This window comes from Plectropomus leopardus, chromosome 9, assembly GCF_026936395.1.
Source record: "Plectropomus leopardus strain MGB_pleo_1.0 chromosome 9, ASM2693639v1, whole genome shotgun sequence".
Taxonomy (NCBI): domain Eukaryota; kingdom Metazoa; phylum Chordata; class Actinopteri; order Perciformes; family Serranidae; genus Plectropomus; species Plectropomus leopardus.
This window is the reverse complement of record NC_142184.1, coordinates 25897965-25918287: the sequence shown is the minus strand read 5'-3', so window position 1 is coordinate 25918287 and position 20323 is coordinate 25897965. Positions and strand designations below refer to the sequence as shown.

The 20323-nt window shown below is 39.0% G+C and overlaps 2 protein-coding genes across 23 annotated transcripts in view; one reads left to right on the top strand and one right to left on the bottom strand.

Moving 5' to 3' along the window:
- The window catches only part of cacna1db (calcium voltage-gated channel subunit alpha1 Db), a 104008-nt gene extending 99572 nt beyond the window's left edge, over positions 1-4436 (bottom strand). For 19 of the 22 annotated variants that reach the window (XR_015777541.1, XM_088082385.1, XM_088082384.1 and 16 more), the window contains exon 1: positions 4289-4436. Coding sequence is in view for 21 of the 22 variants with exons in the window: in XM_088082385.1 (XP_087938511.1) it covers positions 4289-4322 (34 nt within the window). In the remaining variant the exon portion in view is untranslated. Of the gene's footprint in view, positions 1-3262; positions 3485-4288 lie in introns of those variants that run through there. The other 3 variants (XM_088082372.1, XM_088082378.1, XM_088082386.1) reach the window with 2 other exon arrangements.
- Positions 4437-5444: 1008 nt separating this feature from the next.
- dcp1a (decapping mRNA 1A) lies at positions 5445-18305 on the top strand. Its single transcript, XM_042492121.2, has 9 exons — positions 5445-5635; positions 5994-6034; positions 6904-7031; positions 10866-10932; positions 11139-11277; positions 11734-11829; positions 13388-14005; positions 14188-14409; positions 15727-18305. The coding sequence occupies exons 1-9, from the start codon at positions 5504-5506 to the stop codon at positions 15805-15807; spliced, it is 1524 nt and encodes a 507-aa protein (XP_042348055.1). The 5' UTR covers positions 5445-5503; the 3' UTR covers positions 15808-18305.
- Positions 18306-20323: the final 2018 nt, after the last annotated feature.

The window sequence follows — 20323 nt, the reverse complement described above, 5'->3', positions numbered from 1 at the left end:
TCTTACCAATTTTTGGGTCATTTCTTGTGAAGTTGCTCTTATGCATATAAGGATTCAAGCCATTTTTTTCAAGTTTTAATGGTTAAAGGAGCTGTAGCCTATGCAACGTTCAGATAATATCTTTGATTCAGCATCTAAGCCAGGAATGTCTACACACAGCTCTTGACATGGCAGTGTCTGAACCAGCAGCTAACGGTGCTAACAGTGCAAACACTGTTAATTACAGCAACAGTGGCTTAGCCATCATAAAGTGCAATAATTACAAGTCATAATATTGCATGAGAACAACAGCATGAAAAGTGAAATCAACAAAGCTATACATATTTGGCAAAAAATCTCTGCACTCTCTACCCTGAGCCTGGTCCTGATGGAGGGAAGCTGGGGCCTCTGACCTTTTGTTGCGTAGCCAGTCAGGTGCTCACTGTGCGGCTTACAGAACTAGGCCATTACCATTGTCTGTTTTTTTTTTTTTTTGTTGCAAATCTTTATGTGGAGGGGAAGAGGCTTTACTGTGTTATTTTCTACCCTGTCAGTCACCCAAGACAGTTTATATTGTTTGTGTTGTATTATGAATCTGGAAATAAAAGGAAAAAGAAATAAATAAAAAGGATAAATGCTCTTAGGTGGACAATCTATGTGATAGAGACATTGTTTCCACACTACCTCAAATATATATTTGTGACATTACTATACAGGGTATTCATATCAATATATTGCAAACGAGCTAATAACTGCTGGTAATACTGTCCATGTTAATTCATCAACAGCCTCTACTCTTTACTGACACCTTTTGTTGGTATCTTACTTTTTCATGCAGTTTTTGGTTGTTATAAGTAGGCTAACTACAAAATATAAACCTAAATATCTTTAAATCAAACGACTAATAACATAAGTTAACACATAAGCACAGACGCTCATGTAACTACAGCTGGTTCTTTTGAAAAGAAAGGAAAAAAAGAAAGAAAAACAGTGCTCACTCGCTATGAGTTAAGGGATGATGTGTATTTCAATTTATAATGACATGTTTTCAATTTCTGTGAGCTGAGAAGTGCCTGAATTTTATTTGGGAAAACTGCAATAGTCATCTTCAATTAGGGGACTGGAGGTAAGCTACTTATTTTCTATTTCTATTTTCTAATTTTTGCAGATAAGAGTAGTGCATTTTCACATTAAAATTCCACCTTGTACAACTTTAATAGTCTATGTAATGAATATGTATCAGGACAAAAGAAGATGGAAGTTTAACTTGGATTTCAAGGAGAAGATGCAATAAGACACAGAAAAGTGAGGGAAAAGAAAAAGAAGATTGGTTTGAAAGAGTGTGGGTGAGAGAGAGAGAGAGCATGACAGCCTGCATTAATGAGAGAGACAGAGTCATTAAAATCAATGCGAACCACGAGTGAAAAAGACAGTGCCCTTGACACAGTCACTTTGGTTCACTGCAGCTCTACAGCAGAATGACAGCAGAGTCTACAATCACAGCTGACCAACATTTCATGGCATCCAAAACAGTTCTCACGCTGAGATGATCAAATCCACAAAACTGATCGCTTATCAGAAATGTATTTAAAATATACGTCAAAAGAAAACTTTCTGGAAGTCAGTGGTATAACCAGGCAGGCTAAAAACATTGGCATCCTATAGAACCTGCTTCTAAGTCTTTCATTTTATATTTAAAAACATTTAATAACACCAGCTCCTTGAGTTTCATATCATTCTGCAACAAATTCTGGACTGCTCCTTTCCCAATTTTTGTCCAAGAATTTGGGACAGGGAGCATGGAAAGGTCCTGAGAACGCATTGAATACTGTTCGGGACTCTACTTTTGAGAGTAGGCGAGAGCAAGATGAATTAAACTTCTATTAAACAACTAGAAAGGGTGAATAAATGGAAAATACACCAAAGCAAACACTGCAAAAAATTGTCATGTTGATCTTACCTAAAATAATCTTGGAAATCAATTGCCTTGAAAAAGAAAAGTTAATATATTAATCTTAATTTAAGTTTACTATATATCTAATCTAAGTGTGGGCAACTTCAGTAAACAAAGTTAGTTTGACTTAACTTGATCATCACAAAGAGGATTTGCCAATGATGAAGTTCGGAGATCTGATAGTTTGCATTTTCTTTCTTAACATGTTTCAGAAAATGCAAACATGACTGGCTAGTTTGCAACCAGCAGAATACAGATAATTAGCTCAGTAAACTGACGTTGCTAAAACATGGAAAGATTGATTTAATTGAACGTGTTATTTAAAGGTTGCAACAACTTCACCAAACAAATTAAATATAACTGACATTTAAGTAGGTGAGTAAGTAAGACTAATGGTTATATTTACTTACACTTTTCAAGGCAATCAATTTCCTAGCTTTTTCAAGTAAAATTCACATGGCAGATTTTACAGTGCAAATGTTAAAAAATCTATTGTTGACAAAAAGTCACCACCAAAACTATAATATTCATCCTGATGCCTGAATTCAAGTGGTTTGTTTATTCTTATGGTAGAGGAGATGCAATACCCAAATTCACAATTTCTAGTTTCATCTCAGCAAGACAGCTGACCCTTCTCACTACATAGGCAAATGTCACCACGAGTGCAAACTAAAAAGCGCAAACTGTTATTTAATGATGATCACAGCTTCTCTGACATATCTGAGATGTAACAAGAATAATCCCAGCCGCCCTGCTGGACGTCGCACATCTGTTACACGTTTCTGGATAACAACTGTTGACTCCCAGACTGTTATTAACGACATACTGTGACCTGAGGCAGCTTTTTAAAACACCAAAGTACTTGTCTGAACCTCTTCTAAACAGTGAAAGTGATTTAAAACTAACAGGATCTAGGGCTATTTGGAAAGTTGATTTAGCGTCGATCAGTTCATTGTGGAGCACCCACAAATCCAAAACATCCTCCACAAGCTGTCACATGGCTCCAAAACGACCACTTGACCAGAATATGAGACCAAAAATAGTCAACCATTTTTCGGATAACTAGCTGCAACTCGTCTCCCAGTGGATTCAATAATTGCTGCCATTACAATCACCTAAAACAAACAATCACAGTGTTAAGACTCTCTCCACGACCTAAAATAAGTTGTTAATACACCCTGGACGCTGACACGTCTCAGATCATACAATCACATAAAATAAACAGACATCCAGAAAATAAAGCAAACGAGCGCTCTCGCCCCCTCTCTCTCCATGTGTGTCTCGCGCAGCGCTCCAACTCTCCTCCTGCGCTCCACGCACCGTTTTTACCTTCAGACTGTTCATCTGCTTCTTGCATCCTCGAATCCACATTGAAAAGATCCGTTTTAAATCCAACTCATCGCTGGAAGAAAAACAGCCAAAAATGTCGACGCGCGAGCCGGAGCCGTGCCGTTAACCTGAATTATAAAATGTTTTCCGAGCGCAAACCCTGAGAGGAGCGCCAAACATTTTCGCCACATCCGGGTGCCTGCATGCAGATTCACGGCGGATCCGAGGGGACGCGCTGACAGCAGCAGTCAATCCACTGCTGTCAATTATTCTCACTGAGTGTGGGGATGGACAAATGCGAGCTAGAGCGATCACAGGCTTGTGCACGTATACTGAAATCACATCCAAACTGGATATGCACCTGTTGCTGCCCAGTAAACGTCAAACGCGCGCTTTGAACAGCTCAGATCAAGAATAAAGTTTGACAGCACTGTGCTTTCAGACAAACAAAGCCAATTATTTGTTTCTTTAAAAAGCCTATATCTGGAGTTATTTCTATAGGCCTACAAAATAACAGTCATGGATAAACCGGATGTTAGGTTATGTGACAAGAAATAAATCTTTATTAATAACAAACGACCAGTAAAGCCAGCAAGAAGTCAGTTTGCTGCTCATTATATCTAGTTACATAAATCGTAATAACAATGTTTGAATAAATCAAGCACCTTGCAACAATCAGAGAAAGTTCAACAAATGAAGGCCTCGTCTCCAAAAGCTCTGTAAATGAAGCCTTATCCTATAGGTCTGTCCGTCTTAAAGGTAACAATCATTTAAAAACAAGGACTAAAAACAGCATTTATGTGTCGAATCAGCCTTTTCTGGGCTATATTTCTGTCCACGTTTCAGTTCAAAGCTTTACATCACAACCTGTAATTCATTATGATGCGAAATAAACAATTCAAATAAAGACACAGTTTCTGTAATTGACTGTGACTTTCCCCCGTCAGAGTAATCTCAATCAGGATAAACACCATGCCCTCATCCTGTCCGTTAAGACATTGCAGTGTCCCAGGTCCGTGGACTTACCCCTCAGGGGTCTTCCCCTTATAATGAACGGCATTCTGTCACCTGGCTCTTCTCTGGGGCCTCATAGCGCCGTTTTCTGCCCTCACTCCGCGGCGATTCGAGAGGAAATGAGTTGTCGGAGCTGTGCTGGAAGGTTACCAGTGATTGGATTACCTGTGCCTGTATGGAGGATAACAGTTTCACGGTAGCGCGTAATCCTCCGATTATAATCCCTGCTCCAATGTTTTCCCCAACGGAGGCAGGTGATGCAGGCAGCTGCAGCTCAATTTGACCAAATAATTGCGCAGAGAATTGTATTGTTTTTTTTCTGTCGAAATTTAAATATGGTGGTTTAAAAGTTTTCTATCCAAATAATTAGAATGTATAGTGTATGGGCGAGTATTGGGGGTATTTACAGAGAGGATTTACTGAGTTCTTTCATTTATAACCTATTCTTTTCACTACCCGTTTGGCTTTTTTAAGGTGCCTAGAATAAAATAAAATAAAAACAGGAATTAAAATAATTACAGAGATATCATGAATTAACTTTGGATGCAAACAACTGGTTCACTGTGAGTAAAATTACAACTACACAAAGATCCTCAGCGAGACTGGACCCAAACACAAGTACTGCAGCGCAGCCCTGTGGCGATTATACAACATGAAGATACTGTCAGTGTGTTTTCTGTAGATACATGTCTTTAATGCTGAATAAAATGACATCATTCTTTAATTCGCTTTAGTATTATGAATGTCAAATGTGTCTATTAGGCTATTCAGCACACCTATCTATTACGTCTACAGTGCCATATCCCCTTCGATTTACACTTTTTCACAATTGTGTGGCTAATTTCATTTCATTCAAACACGTACAAATACCATTGAACAAAGTATTTAGCCAAATTCTTTGTCACTTTTTGCTGTGTTTACACCATACAAAAAAATTTTTTTTAATCATTAATTTTGTCTATTTTGTTTATTTGTAATATAACTCGTTTGATTTTAAAAGCGCACTGGCTATAGCTAGGGTCATAAAGCTGCCCGTCATTTCCTACAAACATTTCAGTTTTAAGCGGCACTCTACCAAATTGGTAATGGCCTATATTACGTTTTAATCTCTGCGGAATAAATAAATAAATCCGGAAGCTTTCTGAGAGCGGCGATTTCCGGGGACAGTGGAAGTTATGAGTGTGTCTGCAGAAATCTGTCCGTGCGGGAGCAACAATCACATCCAAGATGGAGACCGTAAATGCTGGACAGATGATGAGCTTAGCAGCTCTACAGAGACAAGACCCGTATATAAACAAACTACTCGATGTTACCGGCCAAGTGGCTCTCTACAACTTCAACTCCAAAGCGAACGAATGGGTAAGTTTGTCAAAAGACCCGCAGAAGTTTCGCTAATAGCTACCAAAGGTATGCTAAGAACTCACTTAGCATACTAATGCTAGCTCCTTGATAACAACATTAGAAAACACCAAGACATACATTAATATTTGTCTCATTGTAACTAATACAGACATGTTCACAGAAAAAATGTTTTGATACTAGTGCAATCCTGTTTGTGGTTCAATTACTTGTTCGTCAAAAAAAAAAAAAAATAGCGCTATCTTACCTGAGCTAACACAAGTTAGCTAATGACGCCAGCAGTCAGCAGCTATTTTACTCAGCACGTTTTGGATTAGAGATTGTTGTTTTTGACAAATAGTGTCGTTTATCTTTTCAGGAGAAGACTGAAATCGAAGGAACCCTGTTTGTTTATGCAAGGTAAGTAAAAAAGTGTCGTTAACGTTAATTATTTAACACGGCGATCATGGAGGTTGTTTACTTGAGTAGAGTTGCGTTTCTTGGCGCTGCCGTTTGACGTATCCGGCGCACGTGTGTAGGCCGCAGTCTTTGTAAACAGACATTCACTGCGGCGCGTTTAGGGATACATTATATTTTATGACCTTTAGTTTGTTTGCTTTTTTTTATCGCATTCCCGTGCACACTGTGAGTCTTTATTAGACCCAGCGTGATGTACATGTTCATAGTTTCGAAACTGAAAGAAAAGTACACTATGTTTAGTAATAAAAAACAATTCTTTAAATTGGTTATGTCGTTAATCATACTAATAATCAGGGTTCCCAAAGCCATTAACAACCTGGAAAAGTCATGCAATTTCATAATCACGTTTTCAGGCCTGGAAATGGCATGGAGTAAAAATAATTGAAAATTTTGTAAGTCATTGAATTTGTAACCCTTTTAAAACCGTAGTAAGCTAAATTGGCGTTTTTAAGCAATTTATATGAAGATATAACCCCAAAGATTGCAACAAATTATTTAAAAAGTACAAGAAAATGTCCTTAACATAAGCACAAAGAGTAAAGTAAAGTAAAAAATTTCGTTCAATTTTCCATTTTCTCTACATGCAAGTGTTTTGGCTCGGTGAAACTAAAAAAGCTACTTTAAGGCACCAGCCTTGGCTCTGGTATTCATTTATTTACCAGAAAAGTGGATTTGTAATGTGATATATATATTACTTTTGAATATTTCAGTTTTGTTATATGTTATACAAGTTATGTAAGTTATATCAGGGAGGTGATGATACCACTAGAGTATTATCTTACAATGTTGGCATTCTTTGTTTATTTAAGGTCTGCCTCTCCTCACCATGGTTTCACCATCATGAACCGACTTAGCACAGAGAACCTGGTGGAGCCAATCAACAAAGACCTGGAGTTCCAGCTGCAGGATCCCTTCCTGCTCTATAGGAATGGCAACTGTGAGTATTTTGTAGAAAAGCTCTGTGTAAAAGCTCTTAAACAATTAATATCATACACAATACAGACATGTTGTATGTTTGTGTCAGACTGGATTGAAATAAGATGTAATTAGAGATTGTTAGTCAGTGTCCAGGATCCAATACTTTTAGTGCTTCACTGTTTCTTGAGAAGACACTTGGAACATTTTCAACCAGCTTTGCGTCCTAACAATGTGGCTAGTATGTGTGAAGGAACTATGGTTAACCTGCTTCATCTTGCCAGGACCCAGATCTCCTGCTGAACCTCCCAGCTCAGATTTACAGAATTATGCATTTTGTTTCACCATCTGACAGATTTTTCAATGACTCTAGGGCTGTTGCTTGAACTACAGATTGTACTTTGCATTTTCATATACCTGTCACCACGGACATAAAGAGTATAGAAGCAGGCTGAGAGAGAGAACCAGCCTTCTTGCTCTCTCTCTCTAAACTCTGACCAAATTCAGGTCAAACCGTAAAGTTAGGCAGTGCCGATCATATATGAACCAAGATTCTGTAACTTTGTTGCCTGTTCCTCAAATGTTTTCAGAAACATATTTTGGCTTACTGACAAGATTGTTTGTTACCAGCCGGACGCCATATTGTTTTCTGTGAAAATCAGCCAAGCTCGCAAAGCATCACCCACCAGTAGGAGTGTTATTGGTCCGATGGGGAGCTATGCATTCTGCTAGTTGTAGGTTTTCTACCTCTGGAGCAAAAGTAAATGCAACATCCATTTTCTCTGTTTTCTGTAGTCATATAGCACCAATGTCCAAAGTATTTGCAACTTTTTACTGAATAGACAGCCCAGCATTATGAAAAGAATATCTTTCCAATTTTGAAGAACTTCTTTAAGGGCCACAAGTCCAACATTCAGAATAGCAGGTGAGCTTCGGCCTAATACCAATCCCATATAAATTTTAAGGAACCTGCATGGTGTCGTGTGAGATATTATTAAAAATAATTGTCAAACCACTGTCATTACATCATTACAAATGCTGTGCAAAATGGCAATAATTCTCTGCTTTCAGTGGGAATATTATGCATTGGTTCCCAGCTACAGTATCTGATTCTGTTAGGTTTCTACGTCACTACCATGAAACATTGCTGCTCTATCACAAAGATTCTGTCAAAGAAATGCACACACTGTGCACACTTAGTAGAGACAGTGACAGTATCACACACACATAAACTGAAAAGAACAAAATGGTACCTCTGAAGATGCTGAACAAACAACTTCCCAACGTTCTTTGGAACATCTCTTTTCCTTTTTTCTTGAAGTCATTTTGGCGTCTTGGAGTCGCGTCGAGCAAGAAAACCTCCTCTGAAGATATTTTTCCGCTCATGGCCTCACACAGGCCTAGCAGACAGCAAAGGTTTCAGCTCGGTTTGGCTGCTGTCAATGTCATTATGCATTGGGGCAGCAACCAAAAAGAGCTATTTGTTTGATTATGAATCTGACTACTTCTTGATTTGTATTTTATTGTATACGTTTTGCTTTTGTTGATGGCATTATCTATTAAGGTTCCAATGCTGCAGTCAAACTCCTGAAGCTTAGCCAGAGTTTGATATGAGATATAGTACGAGATACCTTTAGACAGAGTTCCAGACAGAGTTTCGCATGAAGTAAAGTTAAAAAAAAGAATTATGAAATTCCTCAGATCTTGAGAAAGTAACTGACAGCGCTGCCACCGAGGTAATCTATTAGAAGTCTGAACAGGAGTTTCATCAAGGCAATGAATAAGGAATTGGACTCTTTTCCCATTTGTTTGCTTATAAGGAAAAATAACATGGCCAGGGTCAACGTCAAAGTAGACTGCTCCCCTTTTGGACTTGGTTTGCCCATCAGCCTGCCTGGTATGGAGGACATGATGTAGTTTCTTGTTAGTATTCAGCTTCTCCAGTAGCTTCACTTGAGTCCAAATGCTGTTGTTAGCATTTTAATTCCTCTGTTGAGCGATGGACAGATGAAACAGGGTACAGTTGTTGAGTAAAAAAATGATTGGCAGTATTCCTCAGGTTTTTTGGAGAGGCGTCCAACCTCTTGCAGCTCTTGGTCACTTCTGGAAGACTGGTTAGGAGTAAGTTTTCTGGCTGGTCTCTTACTTGCTCACTTTTTTCAGTCCATTAGTGCCCTTCAGTAATGCAGCTTACTGGCTGAGGATCCTTTTCGGTAGTTCTCGGATATCAGCCGGTCAGCATGTAGTGTCTGTCGTAGAGGCTGCGCTCCTGTGAAGGTGTGGTTGTTGTGGAATAGATCTCAGGTTCCTAATCTTTAGAGAGAGAAATATTCTCTAGATGGCTCTGAGACTCCTCCCTCTGCTGTGAACTAGGAAGGGATGATGAAGTTATATAAATAATCCAACACAGGTAGGATGTAGAGATATTAATGATAAATTGTTATTTGTTTCTTGTTCCTCTCTTGGTCCTGGTGAATTCACTGCTTGAAGTTCACAAGTGTACTCAAACTAATAAGAGTGCTGTTTGGAGAGACCAGTGTACTGAGACGCACAGACACACACACAGACACACACACACACACACACAGACACACACACACACACACACACACACCTGTTTACGCCTATCCATATTCCCCTTGGTGGCAGGAGATGCTACAGAAGAGCAAACACTCAAGTTGCTAGGTTACCTCAGCCTCTTGAGGGACCTTGAATACACCAGTATTTCATCACATACGCTCACTCAAATGACACACAAGCAGTGTTTAACAAACTAGTTACTGTTTCAACAAAAACTGCTGATAAAGTTTTTAAAAAGGGGTTTTGTTGTAATACAATTAATTGTTACAGTAAACTCTTGGATCTTCAGAAGTAATCTGATCAGATTTCAGCTATTGGATTGGATTGAGTCTTGACAGTGGATTGTTCAAAGCAACAAAAAAAGGATTCTGAAATCCATTCTTGGTTTTCATGTGTATCAGACTTTTAGTATATGTTAATCAAAACTTCTTTAGTAAGAAAAAAAGAGAATTCAGGATTATCCTGATCCCAGGAGAAAGTTGGATTTCAGACAAAATGTAGAATATATTATGGTGACTTGAAAAATCATGAAAAAATAATAAAATGTTGTCCATGAAAATGTGTGGGATGATTAAAGTTACAGTGATGGTTTTTATACTGTACTTTTGGAACTTGGTAGATTAATATCATAATTGTATTTAAAACAATTTGATACATGCTACATTGAAATTAAAGATATAATATGCAGGATTTTTTAAAAAACTCAATATATAGACAAAGGTCATCCCTTTCCATTATCACTTATGACTCCCTGGAAGTGTGTGGAGGTGTAGTTTTCTGCAGAGACTCTGCCCTCAGGATGTTTCTGTCCATAACACACAGCTGAGGTTGGGACTTAATATAAAGTGAGCAACACTGTAAGCAGCACAGATCCAAGAGAGAGCTGTGGAAATGATGAACACTGCCGAAAAACACAAATAAGCTCATTCCAAAATGAGATTGAATCTGGGGTTGGCAAACACTTTCACTGGGGATACTGTTTACAAATAGTAGCCAATAATAATTTACCTTTAATAACAGTGATAAATGCTATACTGTAGCCCTGAGCAATCTCAGTAGTGTTATAAATTGACTTTTGGTCTAATGGTATTGTGATGATATCATTTTATAGTTATATTATTGTACAGAACTCAAATTTAAACAAACTCTAAAATCTTACAATTAGTTATTGTGGTTGGTTATAAATTTTGTTTATGTGTGAAGAGTTTTATCTAATGTAATGCTGCCTGTAATATATGCTGCAATATAATAAACAGCACTTGTGTTTTTCGTGCAGTGGGTATCTACAGTATTTGGTTCTATGACAAGAGGGACTGTCAACGAATCGCCCAGCTGATGGTCAAGTAAGTAGCTGTCATGTGTACTATACCATATCTGAAGAGCTAACAGTGTACTGTCCAATCTCGTCCAAACAGAGTTTTTTTACCCATTAGGTGTTGGCTTTAGAAGCAGCGCTGCTTCCATCACAGGGAGTATATGAATCCACATCTGATAAAGCAAACAGCAGTTTGTTGTGTAGCCTACATGTCACACTTTAACTCTCCCCCAGGATCGTGAAACAAGAAGCAGACCATGCCCAGAGAGAGTCGCCAGAGAGGGCAGAGCCGGGGAGGACCAACGGTGTTGCAGAACCACGGCCCATCGACATCCTGGAACTGCTCAGCAAAGCTAAGGAGGAGTACCAGAGAGTGAGGAGGCAAACACACAAAAAACATGTTATTTAGGATTTGCTTATTACTTATGTTTAGTACTGGCACTGGGTATTTTTTATAGACAACCAGTAATTGTCATTACAGATTATACATGCAAAAACATAAATTTTGATCACAGGTTGTACCAGGCCTGAGTAAAAATTTTGGTTTAATAGTTTTTTATTCCATCAATTCCTCTTAAACACTGTCTGAAACCCTTTCACAGGTCTGACTAAACAGATAAAGACGAGTCAATTGTATGCATATCCAGGTGTGAGATTACAGTGGTACTAAATTTGTTATTATTTCAAGTCTAGAGGTTTCTTTTTAAGCATCTAGAGATCAAATTTAAATTTATGCCTTGTCTAGTTGCTTTATCCCAGATGTCAGTCTTTATCCTCTGGCTCCTTTAAAAAAAGTACAATTTAATTTCTGTTTGTGTGTGTTTTGCAGGCTCAGGCAGGTGAAACTGATGTCTCTGCAGAGCCTAATATGAAAGCAGCTATCAACGCCACAGAGCATGCTCACACCGCACCACAGCCTGAAAAGGTACATACATTACACAAACATTTATGCAAAGGTTTGGTATTTATCCATTTATCTTATTTTATTTTAAAAGCATTGTCTTTCTGTTAACTCCCACACACAGAGACTGTGGAGCTGATGCATTTCTTTATCTCAGTGTTCCTGTCAACCCATACACAGTTGAGCATTTGGCAGCAGAAAGCTGCTGATAATGTAGGTTATGTTGCAAACAGACAGATATGCTAAAACAAGCTCCAGCTTTTATATCAAGTAAAGGGCTGACTTTAACAAAAAAAAAATTAAATGCAGCAGTTGAAACAATGATATGCAAAATGCTTTTTTGTTTGTATAGGTGGGGTTGGGGGATCCATCTCACTGTCAGTAAAATACTAGATTTCTGAAGCCCCAACAATAACAGAACTCTTTATTTTTATGCAGTTATTGGACTATTCGTGATTGACATCTTACCCCTAAGCCTCGTGGGCTCCTGTTATTACCACCTCCCCAATTTCTTTTTTCAGTGAATCTATTAATTGCTTTATATTAGGACTGTCAGTGTTAATGGGTTATTTGCGATGCAATTTAGATTTGTATATTGTGTTTTAGTTGGAGTTTTTTTAATAGTCTTAATTGCCATCCAACATTTCTGCGCCTAAAAAATGTAAATAAGCATAACTAACTAATTTTGCGATCAATTACAATTAAGCCCTAGTTTATATATAAAATGTCAGAAAATGGTGACTAATGCCCATCTTAAAGGGGACCTTATGCTCATTAATAGGTTCATACTTGTATTTTGGGTTCATACTAAGAACATGTTTACATGCTTTGCTGCTTCCTATTTTCTTCATACTGTCTGTGCTGGAACACCTGTATTCACTCTCTGTCTGAAACGCTCCATTTTAGAGCCTGTCTCTTTGAGCCCTCCTCCCGAGAAAGCTCAGTATGCTCTGATGGGTCAGTGTTTCTGGGTCTTTCACATCTCAGTGTTTTGGTATCATCATTACAGGCAGGGGAATGACTGTAACGTAGTAAGGCGGCACGTGCGAGCGCGAAAAATCACCAATAAAAGCTTCTAAACCAACATGTTTCCACCCGGACATGTTCCAGCAGGAATATGATCTGAAATCAGGAAGAAATTAACATAGACAACCAAGTTTACATGTTTCCTGATGTTAGCCTGTAGCTACATGTAGCAGTGTATGTGATGTAAACACTTGCAGTAGTAAAGCAGATATAAAGAAGTCATTATGATTTGACTTGTAACCAAAGTAGAAAAAGAGTATTCAGAACAATCTGAAGCCTGAGGTTATTACTCACAAGGATTACTTAAACATATGTTTACCTCATTGCTTTAAACTTGCATACATAACATTATAAATGACAGAAAATATGGAAAAGCATAATAGCCCCTGATTAAGTTCCTAGAGCCCAATGTAGCCTCCTAATAGTGCTGGTTTTTAGAGAAAAGCAGCAAATCCTCACAGTTAAACTGTTGCAGTTGATTTTTTTCTGTGTTTAAACACAGCTTTGTATGTTTCTAACTTCTACTACAGCTCACATATTTCTTTGTTATCCTCAGAGCTCTCATACAATGGTGAAACAGATCACAGTTGAGGAGCTGTTTGGCTCATCCCTCCCTAAGGATGCTTCTCTACCCACCATGCCCACACAGAACACCACCACTGCTTCCAGCGACCCCTCCTCTGCTTACCTCCAGAACCAGTCTTATCCGCCTCCAGCCCACCAAAACCCACTCTTTCCCTCCCATCTCACAGCCCAAGACCCTGGGTCAAGTCAGCGGCAACAAGTCCCTGGCCTTCTCCCAGCTCCGTACGTGCTACACCCCAGCCCTGTTTTCCAGTCAGTGGTCCACAGGTCAGACCCCCAACCTCGGTGCTCAGTCTCCCCTCTCATGGTGCTTCCAGCTGGCTCAGAGCCTCGAGGTGCTCCGCCTGGTCCTGCAGCACCACCAGCAGCTCCCACAGCCTATTTGGGACAGGAGATGCTCGGCACCCTTAAAGCACCAGTGCCAACTGTGAATTCCGACATCCACAAACCCATCCTAGCACCCAACTTTTTGCCGAGCACTCTGTTTCCACCTCACAGCTTCCAAGAGCCCGTGGGGAAACCCCTTCTCCAGCATGGCAAGGAGATAGATGTTTTCTCTCAGCCTCCAAACCTGATCAAACCAATGTCTGTGAGTCCAACCATTTTCCTAAGCAGCTGTTTTATGGATCTGTTTGCTGATATTACCCTCAATACAGTGCCTTGTATGTCACATATATGTTTATTCCACAGCATACAAGGTTATAATTAAGCATGTTTGTTCTTATGTTTATACTTCTCCTTTTCTACCCGTCTTTCCTTTTCTATTGTCAGGCTGTCCCCATGAGTCCAGGTCTTGCTGTTCCAGGGCAGCCAATGTCCGTGCTTCTCTCCCCCAGCGCCTTCCAGCAGTCTGTCAGTAAGACAACAGCCGCAGCATCAGTGGTCCCTCCTGCCCCCTCTAAGCTCTCCTCCACCTCTGTAGGAGCTTTAGAGCCTCCACAAGCAGCCTGCAGCAAAACACAGCTACAGGATACTCTGATACACCTTATTAAGGTAAACAAGAGGTGGAAAATACATAAAAGCAGTACTGTTGCCTCTTGGAGAGGAAAACCATTCAGTTAAAGCTGTCCTTCATTACCATACCATTGTAATTTCAAGTGAAAAGACTGTACTGGAAAGTAAATGGGTCAGTTTACCCAATTTTTTTTTTTAAAAAAAAGCTGCATAACATGAAATTTTGATCAAAGTTTTAGGACGTAGATCCAAAGACTTCCATCTAGTTACTGTCGATAGTTCCTTGTAGCAAAACAGTCCATGCTCCAGAGCTTGTACTCTTGATAGTTCAGGAACTTTCAGAATATGTTGGGCTGAAAGTTGCTTATTAGTCAAACGTAACCCCTCCGGCAGCTTTAACATGTATACATATTACAGGGTTTCCCAAACATTCGTTTATTTGTGTTGGGCTTCCACAAGTAAAACATATGCCGCCATGTAATGATTTAGCTTCCTGGCTTCGGGGCGCTTTAGCCTCCTGTTTGAAGTTGAACCCCGGGGGCTTCTTGGAGCTCCATTGCCAGCCACCGAGTAAGGTATCCAACCCTACTACAGTTTTCATTGGAGCTCCTGTCTGCCAAAGAAGCTGCTCCAAGCAAACAGTTGATGGTGTTTTGTGAATATCCTGAGTTACAGAGACCCTGATTCTGAAAAGACACACTGCTGTTAAGATCAGAATGTTTGAGACACACCTTTGAAAGATTTTGGGTTGTCAAAGGATTAATTTTTTTTAAACTGCAATTAATTGCAGCATTTCATTAGTTAAACACCATTAATCACATTTTTTAATCACGTGTTTTCAATTCAGTTATTTTGCATTACACAACAGTTTTGAAGTCCATATTGACAGGATAAAACAGTTCTTACCAGATTGTCTTGATCAGGAATCAAATGACAGCGAAAAACTGCATGGGAAAAGCCTAAAGTTGGCATGTCTGTAAAGGGGAGACTCATTCAGGTCAGAGGTCTAGGGAGCCAAGTGAAATGACTGCCATTTTTCCATCACCAAAATTTAGCCTACTTTTTGTTATTCAGCCCCCATCTGGAGAATCCTCTTTAAGACGGAAATTTCGTCTGGCAGTTAATGCAATTAAAAAATAACAAAAAACGTATGTACTGACCTTAATCGCAAAGCGATTAACATGTTAATGCTTACAGCCCTGGAAATAATTTAGATGTAGTAACAGTTTTACAACTTGTTATTTCTCCAGTGCAAAAGTTGAATTTCCATGTACCATGTTATTGTGTACACACAAACACATACACACTCAGGTGTAGTTTGTTCATTCCTTTCCCATTTCCCTCTTCCCCGTCTAGAACGACCCAGACTTCCTCACTGCCATTCATGATGCGTACCTGCAGAGTCTGTCCAAGGACTTCAGCAACATGAAGTTATAGTCTACATCAGCCCTCGTCGCTGCCTCCGTCAGAGTTACGAGTCCTTCGTGACCTTTGAAGAGTCCAGACGTGAACAGGAGTTAAGTGCAGATAACAGGTTTTTTAAACGCTGCACACCACAACTCTTCTAAACTAGTCTGTGTTTATAAGGGTTGTTATAGCACGCAGTGCGCCATTCAACCCTCCGTCTCCAACTCCTAACTTGTTTTTTGAGTTCTCGCCTGAACACTGACACTCTCCTGGCTACTCGCATTATCTTGGATCGACTTTTTTGTCTGCTTTGTCAATCCAGAACTACAGGGGGAGAGAAGCATGAGATGAAATTTTCCAGCGGGGCCTTGAGTTTTCATTTTCATTTTTTAAATATGAAAGAACAGTTTGCCACATACTGGTAAAGTTAAGCTGTTGTTGGTTTAACTCACTTGGCGGACGGGACCACAGTGGCGCTTCGGTGACCTCGGATCATTTCACTCCTGAACAGACGATGTTGCAGCTTGAACATTAAAGGAATCACAGGCGCTGCTACTCTTACTCATCTCACGTCATTGGACTTCTCGCAGTGCGAGCGAATGGGAACAGAGATAACAGACTGACACTGCTTATCAGGAGAAAGACCTCTGTGCTCGGGACCTCAGAACTGTTTTTGGGGTCTTTGCAGACAAACTGTCTCACTGTCTGGCGTTAAAAAGGACTCTAATTTTCCCTTCTTGACTTAATGAACATTCACCCTCAAAGTATCGATGAGGCCTGTGTGTATTTTTGGTAACACCACAGAGACACCAACAGTTTATGTGGCATTTTTTGTTTGTCAGTGTCTCTTAATAAGGAGGAGATTGTTGAGGATTTTTTTTCAGTCCTAGACCAGGAAAGACAAAAAAAGTCTGTTATTGTTTGGAGAAGCACTTGCAGCTCAATCTGAGAATCAGTTCTTCTCAGCTGCTTTTTTACTGTTCTGTTACGGACTACGACATGCTACGACACCAGCTTCTTCGCTACCTGTCTTTTCTCCAAATTTCTCTTCACCCTTACTCTTTCTCTCTGTGTCTTTCTCCTCGTCTATATCGTCCGTCTTTCCTCCACCAGCTGAGCTCAGTATTTGATGTTTTCGGAGGGGAACGTGCAATAGATGACAGTCGCGATGCCTTTAGGGATTCCAGCATTTTGGCATACACTGGGATGGTACGGTAGAGCTAAATTTATCTGAACCTCTGGGTTCTGCAACGATGTAGAATTTAAATATCACGAGAAGAAAAATCATATATTGCTTTTCATTATGTCTACATTCACACCCCTAACATAAAAAAGGAGCTGATGATAAATATGGATTTGATAGCTTCAGTATATTTCCAACCAGTTGAGCTTCTACACCTAATCCAAACTAATGACGAAAAATATGAACTACCTCCATTCCTGCCTCTAAATTTATTTTTCCAGGCCACAGTAAAGTCTGAAGTCACGAGACTTTGAAGACAAAACAAACTGTGGTGACTTGTTGTTTTTTTTTGCAGTAAAAGGCTACTGCAGTACAGAACACCAATGGGAACACGAAAAAACACGTCCATTTATCGATGAGGGGACAAAGTTTTCATAGCTTGTGTGCATTTGTGAAAAGGATACTGTTAGGTTTCATTTTCCCTTTTTTCACAAAATGTTTTGCTCATACAGGACCATTAAAACAGCCTACAGATAATGTAAAAGCATGAAAATTTGAGTTGTAGTGTTTTCTGACAAATGGCACAGTGATGACCGACATCAGTTTTCAGCTAATGGATGATAGGGCTACTTATTCACACATTACTGTTCAGATGTCTGTAATAGTTTTCTAAACAATCAATATACCAAGTCATTCAATAAGGAAAGCTTACTAGTAGATTTTTTTCCCCAGGTTTGCGAACATGAATTGGAGAAATTACATTACGTAGTCATCATTTGGAAACAACGATGTCAGATAATTACCTGCAGAAACACCTGTCTTGATTGTGACACCATAAATTTTCATTTGGTCGTGCTATTTGAATATATTTAATAACTCGCAATATGTATGTGCCGGTCTTGTTTTCTTCTGTGTCCCAAGTATTTAAGTTGAACTCAGATCAACACACACATGCTATTAACCATGTTTTTCTTCCTCTTTTTCATTTTTCTAAATTAAGATTTATAATGCAAAAATGTCCACAACCAGGGAGCAAATCAAAAAACGTGTTCACCTCTTTGCCCTGTTATTACTATTTAATTTCAGAGGTCATCTTACCAACACTTCTGGCATGTGTTGGTTAAATAAATGCACACAGGATGAATAATTGAAATGCAGAGTTTTTAATCCCGGTCATATATTTAAGATTTTAAGGTTATTTTACGCTTTGGTATAACTAATCGTATCAGCCAGAGATATGACTTTGGGAAAGTATTTGCAAATTATATTAATTTTCCAAGATTGTTGCCACTGTACATAATTTGGTTTATTTTGACTATTTTGTGATATTAAAGAATTGAAAATATAGTTGTCTGTTTTTGTTTGCTGCTGTGAGCAGACACTGTTTGTCAGCTGTGAAAATAAGATTCGAAAATTAAACTGGAAGTCAAGTCAAGGTGTTTATTGTCATATGCAAAGTTAAAAAAATTAAGTTCCCTTGACAATGAAATACTTCCTTTGTTTTTCACACTGAATGAAACACAAAGTATAAAAGGTGAAATATATAAATATAAGAAAATGATAAGATGAAAGATGTCAGAGAGATGAGGAAAAGAAAAACTATCAACATATAAATATACTGTATTAATATAAATATAGTGTATCAGTGTGATTTTTTTTTTCTAAAGAAGGTTCCTAATTGTCTTCCTTTTCTCCCAGTTCTGTAACTGAGCATGAATTAAGAGAAAACCTGCTGTGGGTGAGATTGATGCATTTTCTCTTATTGACCACCAGATGTCTCAGTGTGCTCACTGTGTATGTGTTGTACTGTAACAGTATGCTTCTAACAGTGTCGACATTAAACTATAATCATTTGTTTTCAGGCCCAATCACGGGATTATGTCATTAGAGAATTTGATCTTTAAGTTTTTGTGAGTTTATGTGACAAAACAAATGTGCTGAGACAACAGATTAATTGCCATTGAGAATGTCATTATTTCCCCTTTTGAATCTCCCTCCCCAGGTCTCCTGCAGGCCAAGTGTGAATCTCAGCCAGTGGTAAGAATCGCCCAGCCTTTGGAACGCTCAACATAGCGAGAGAAAAGGTTAGTCCACTGAAAGGAATCTTTAATGACTGTGTCAAACCGAAACAATGCTTACAAATCACGGATGTGACAAATCAGTGTCTGCTAGTAGCTGTGTCAGTCCATTAGTGAATGACATGAGAGAGCATGTTGCAGGTGTAGTTTGCTCTGCAGCTAATCAGGTCAGCAACAGTGGCAAATGTCATTAAGGTAAGATTACAGACATTTGTGATCCTTCCTGTTGGATGTCACTGTTCCTTCCTCTCTTCTTGTAATTGCTGTAGCTTCACAGGACATGTACAGATAGCTTAAAGAGATAACTGATCATGTTACACTCAACTGTATCAGGCACAGTTGAGTGTAACATGATCAGTTATCTCTTTAATCTCTGATTTTGAAAAAGCCCTAAGTGAATTCCTTAGCATCATTAGCCGTGACCTGTTGCCTTAAATATGCACATTTCAGGGTTGTGATTTCAATACCTTCCTCCAATTTTCATGTGTGTGGGTGACGTCCTGTCGAAAATTTTACAGCTGCTAGTTTTTAAGCCCTTAGTGAATCTCTTGGCATCATTATTAGTGACCTAATGCCTTAAATATGCACATTTCAAGGTTAGCTTGCTAATTTCTGAATATATTTACATAATTGACAATCTGAATACATCTAAATAAAGAAAAACAAGCCTGTTGGGCATCCTTAGGTTCACTTTTTAACAAAACTATTAATGCTCAAGCCAAACATACAGTGTGTTTTATAAAGTATCAGTTTGTTCAAAACCATATGCATTTGCATTAGAGGTTTCTTTATGATGTTGGTGCAAATATATGACAAGTTATTTCCACATCCATACTGTCACATGGTTCAACTACAAGGAAAGACCATTAGTATGAAGTGAGAGCAACTGAGAACCCTTTTGTAGGTGTTATATGTGATGGAAGTTGAGGACAGTAATTCATTCACTGTGGCTCCACCATGCAGCTCCAGAATATTTTGCAGTTCTGGCAGTTTATAATGAATTTATCTTAAATTGTATGTTGTTTGCTTTACTAGATGTTTATCTGTTTAATTGCACCCCCATGTTTTTCTCTCTGACTGAAATTCCCTGAAAAATGTAATGACATACATTATAGAACTACTGAAAATAAGCGACCCTGACCAGAGCGTGCCTGACTGTGTGTGCGAGCTTGCCAGTGTGCGTGTGGCCTTGGACTCAGCCCAAAGCCCTCCTACTATTGGCTGTGCTCATGCGTGCCAGTTTGAAGTAACTGTAGGCTGCTTTAGCCCTAGATTAGCCATATTC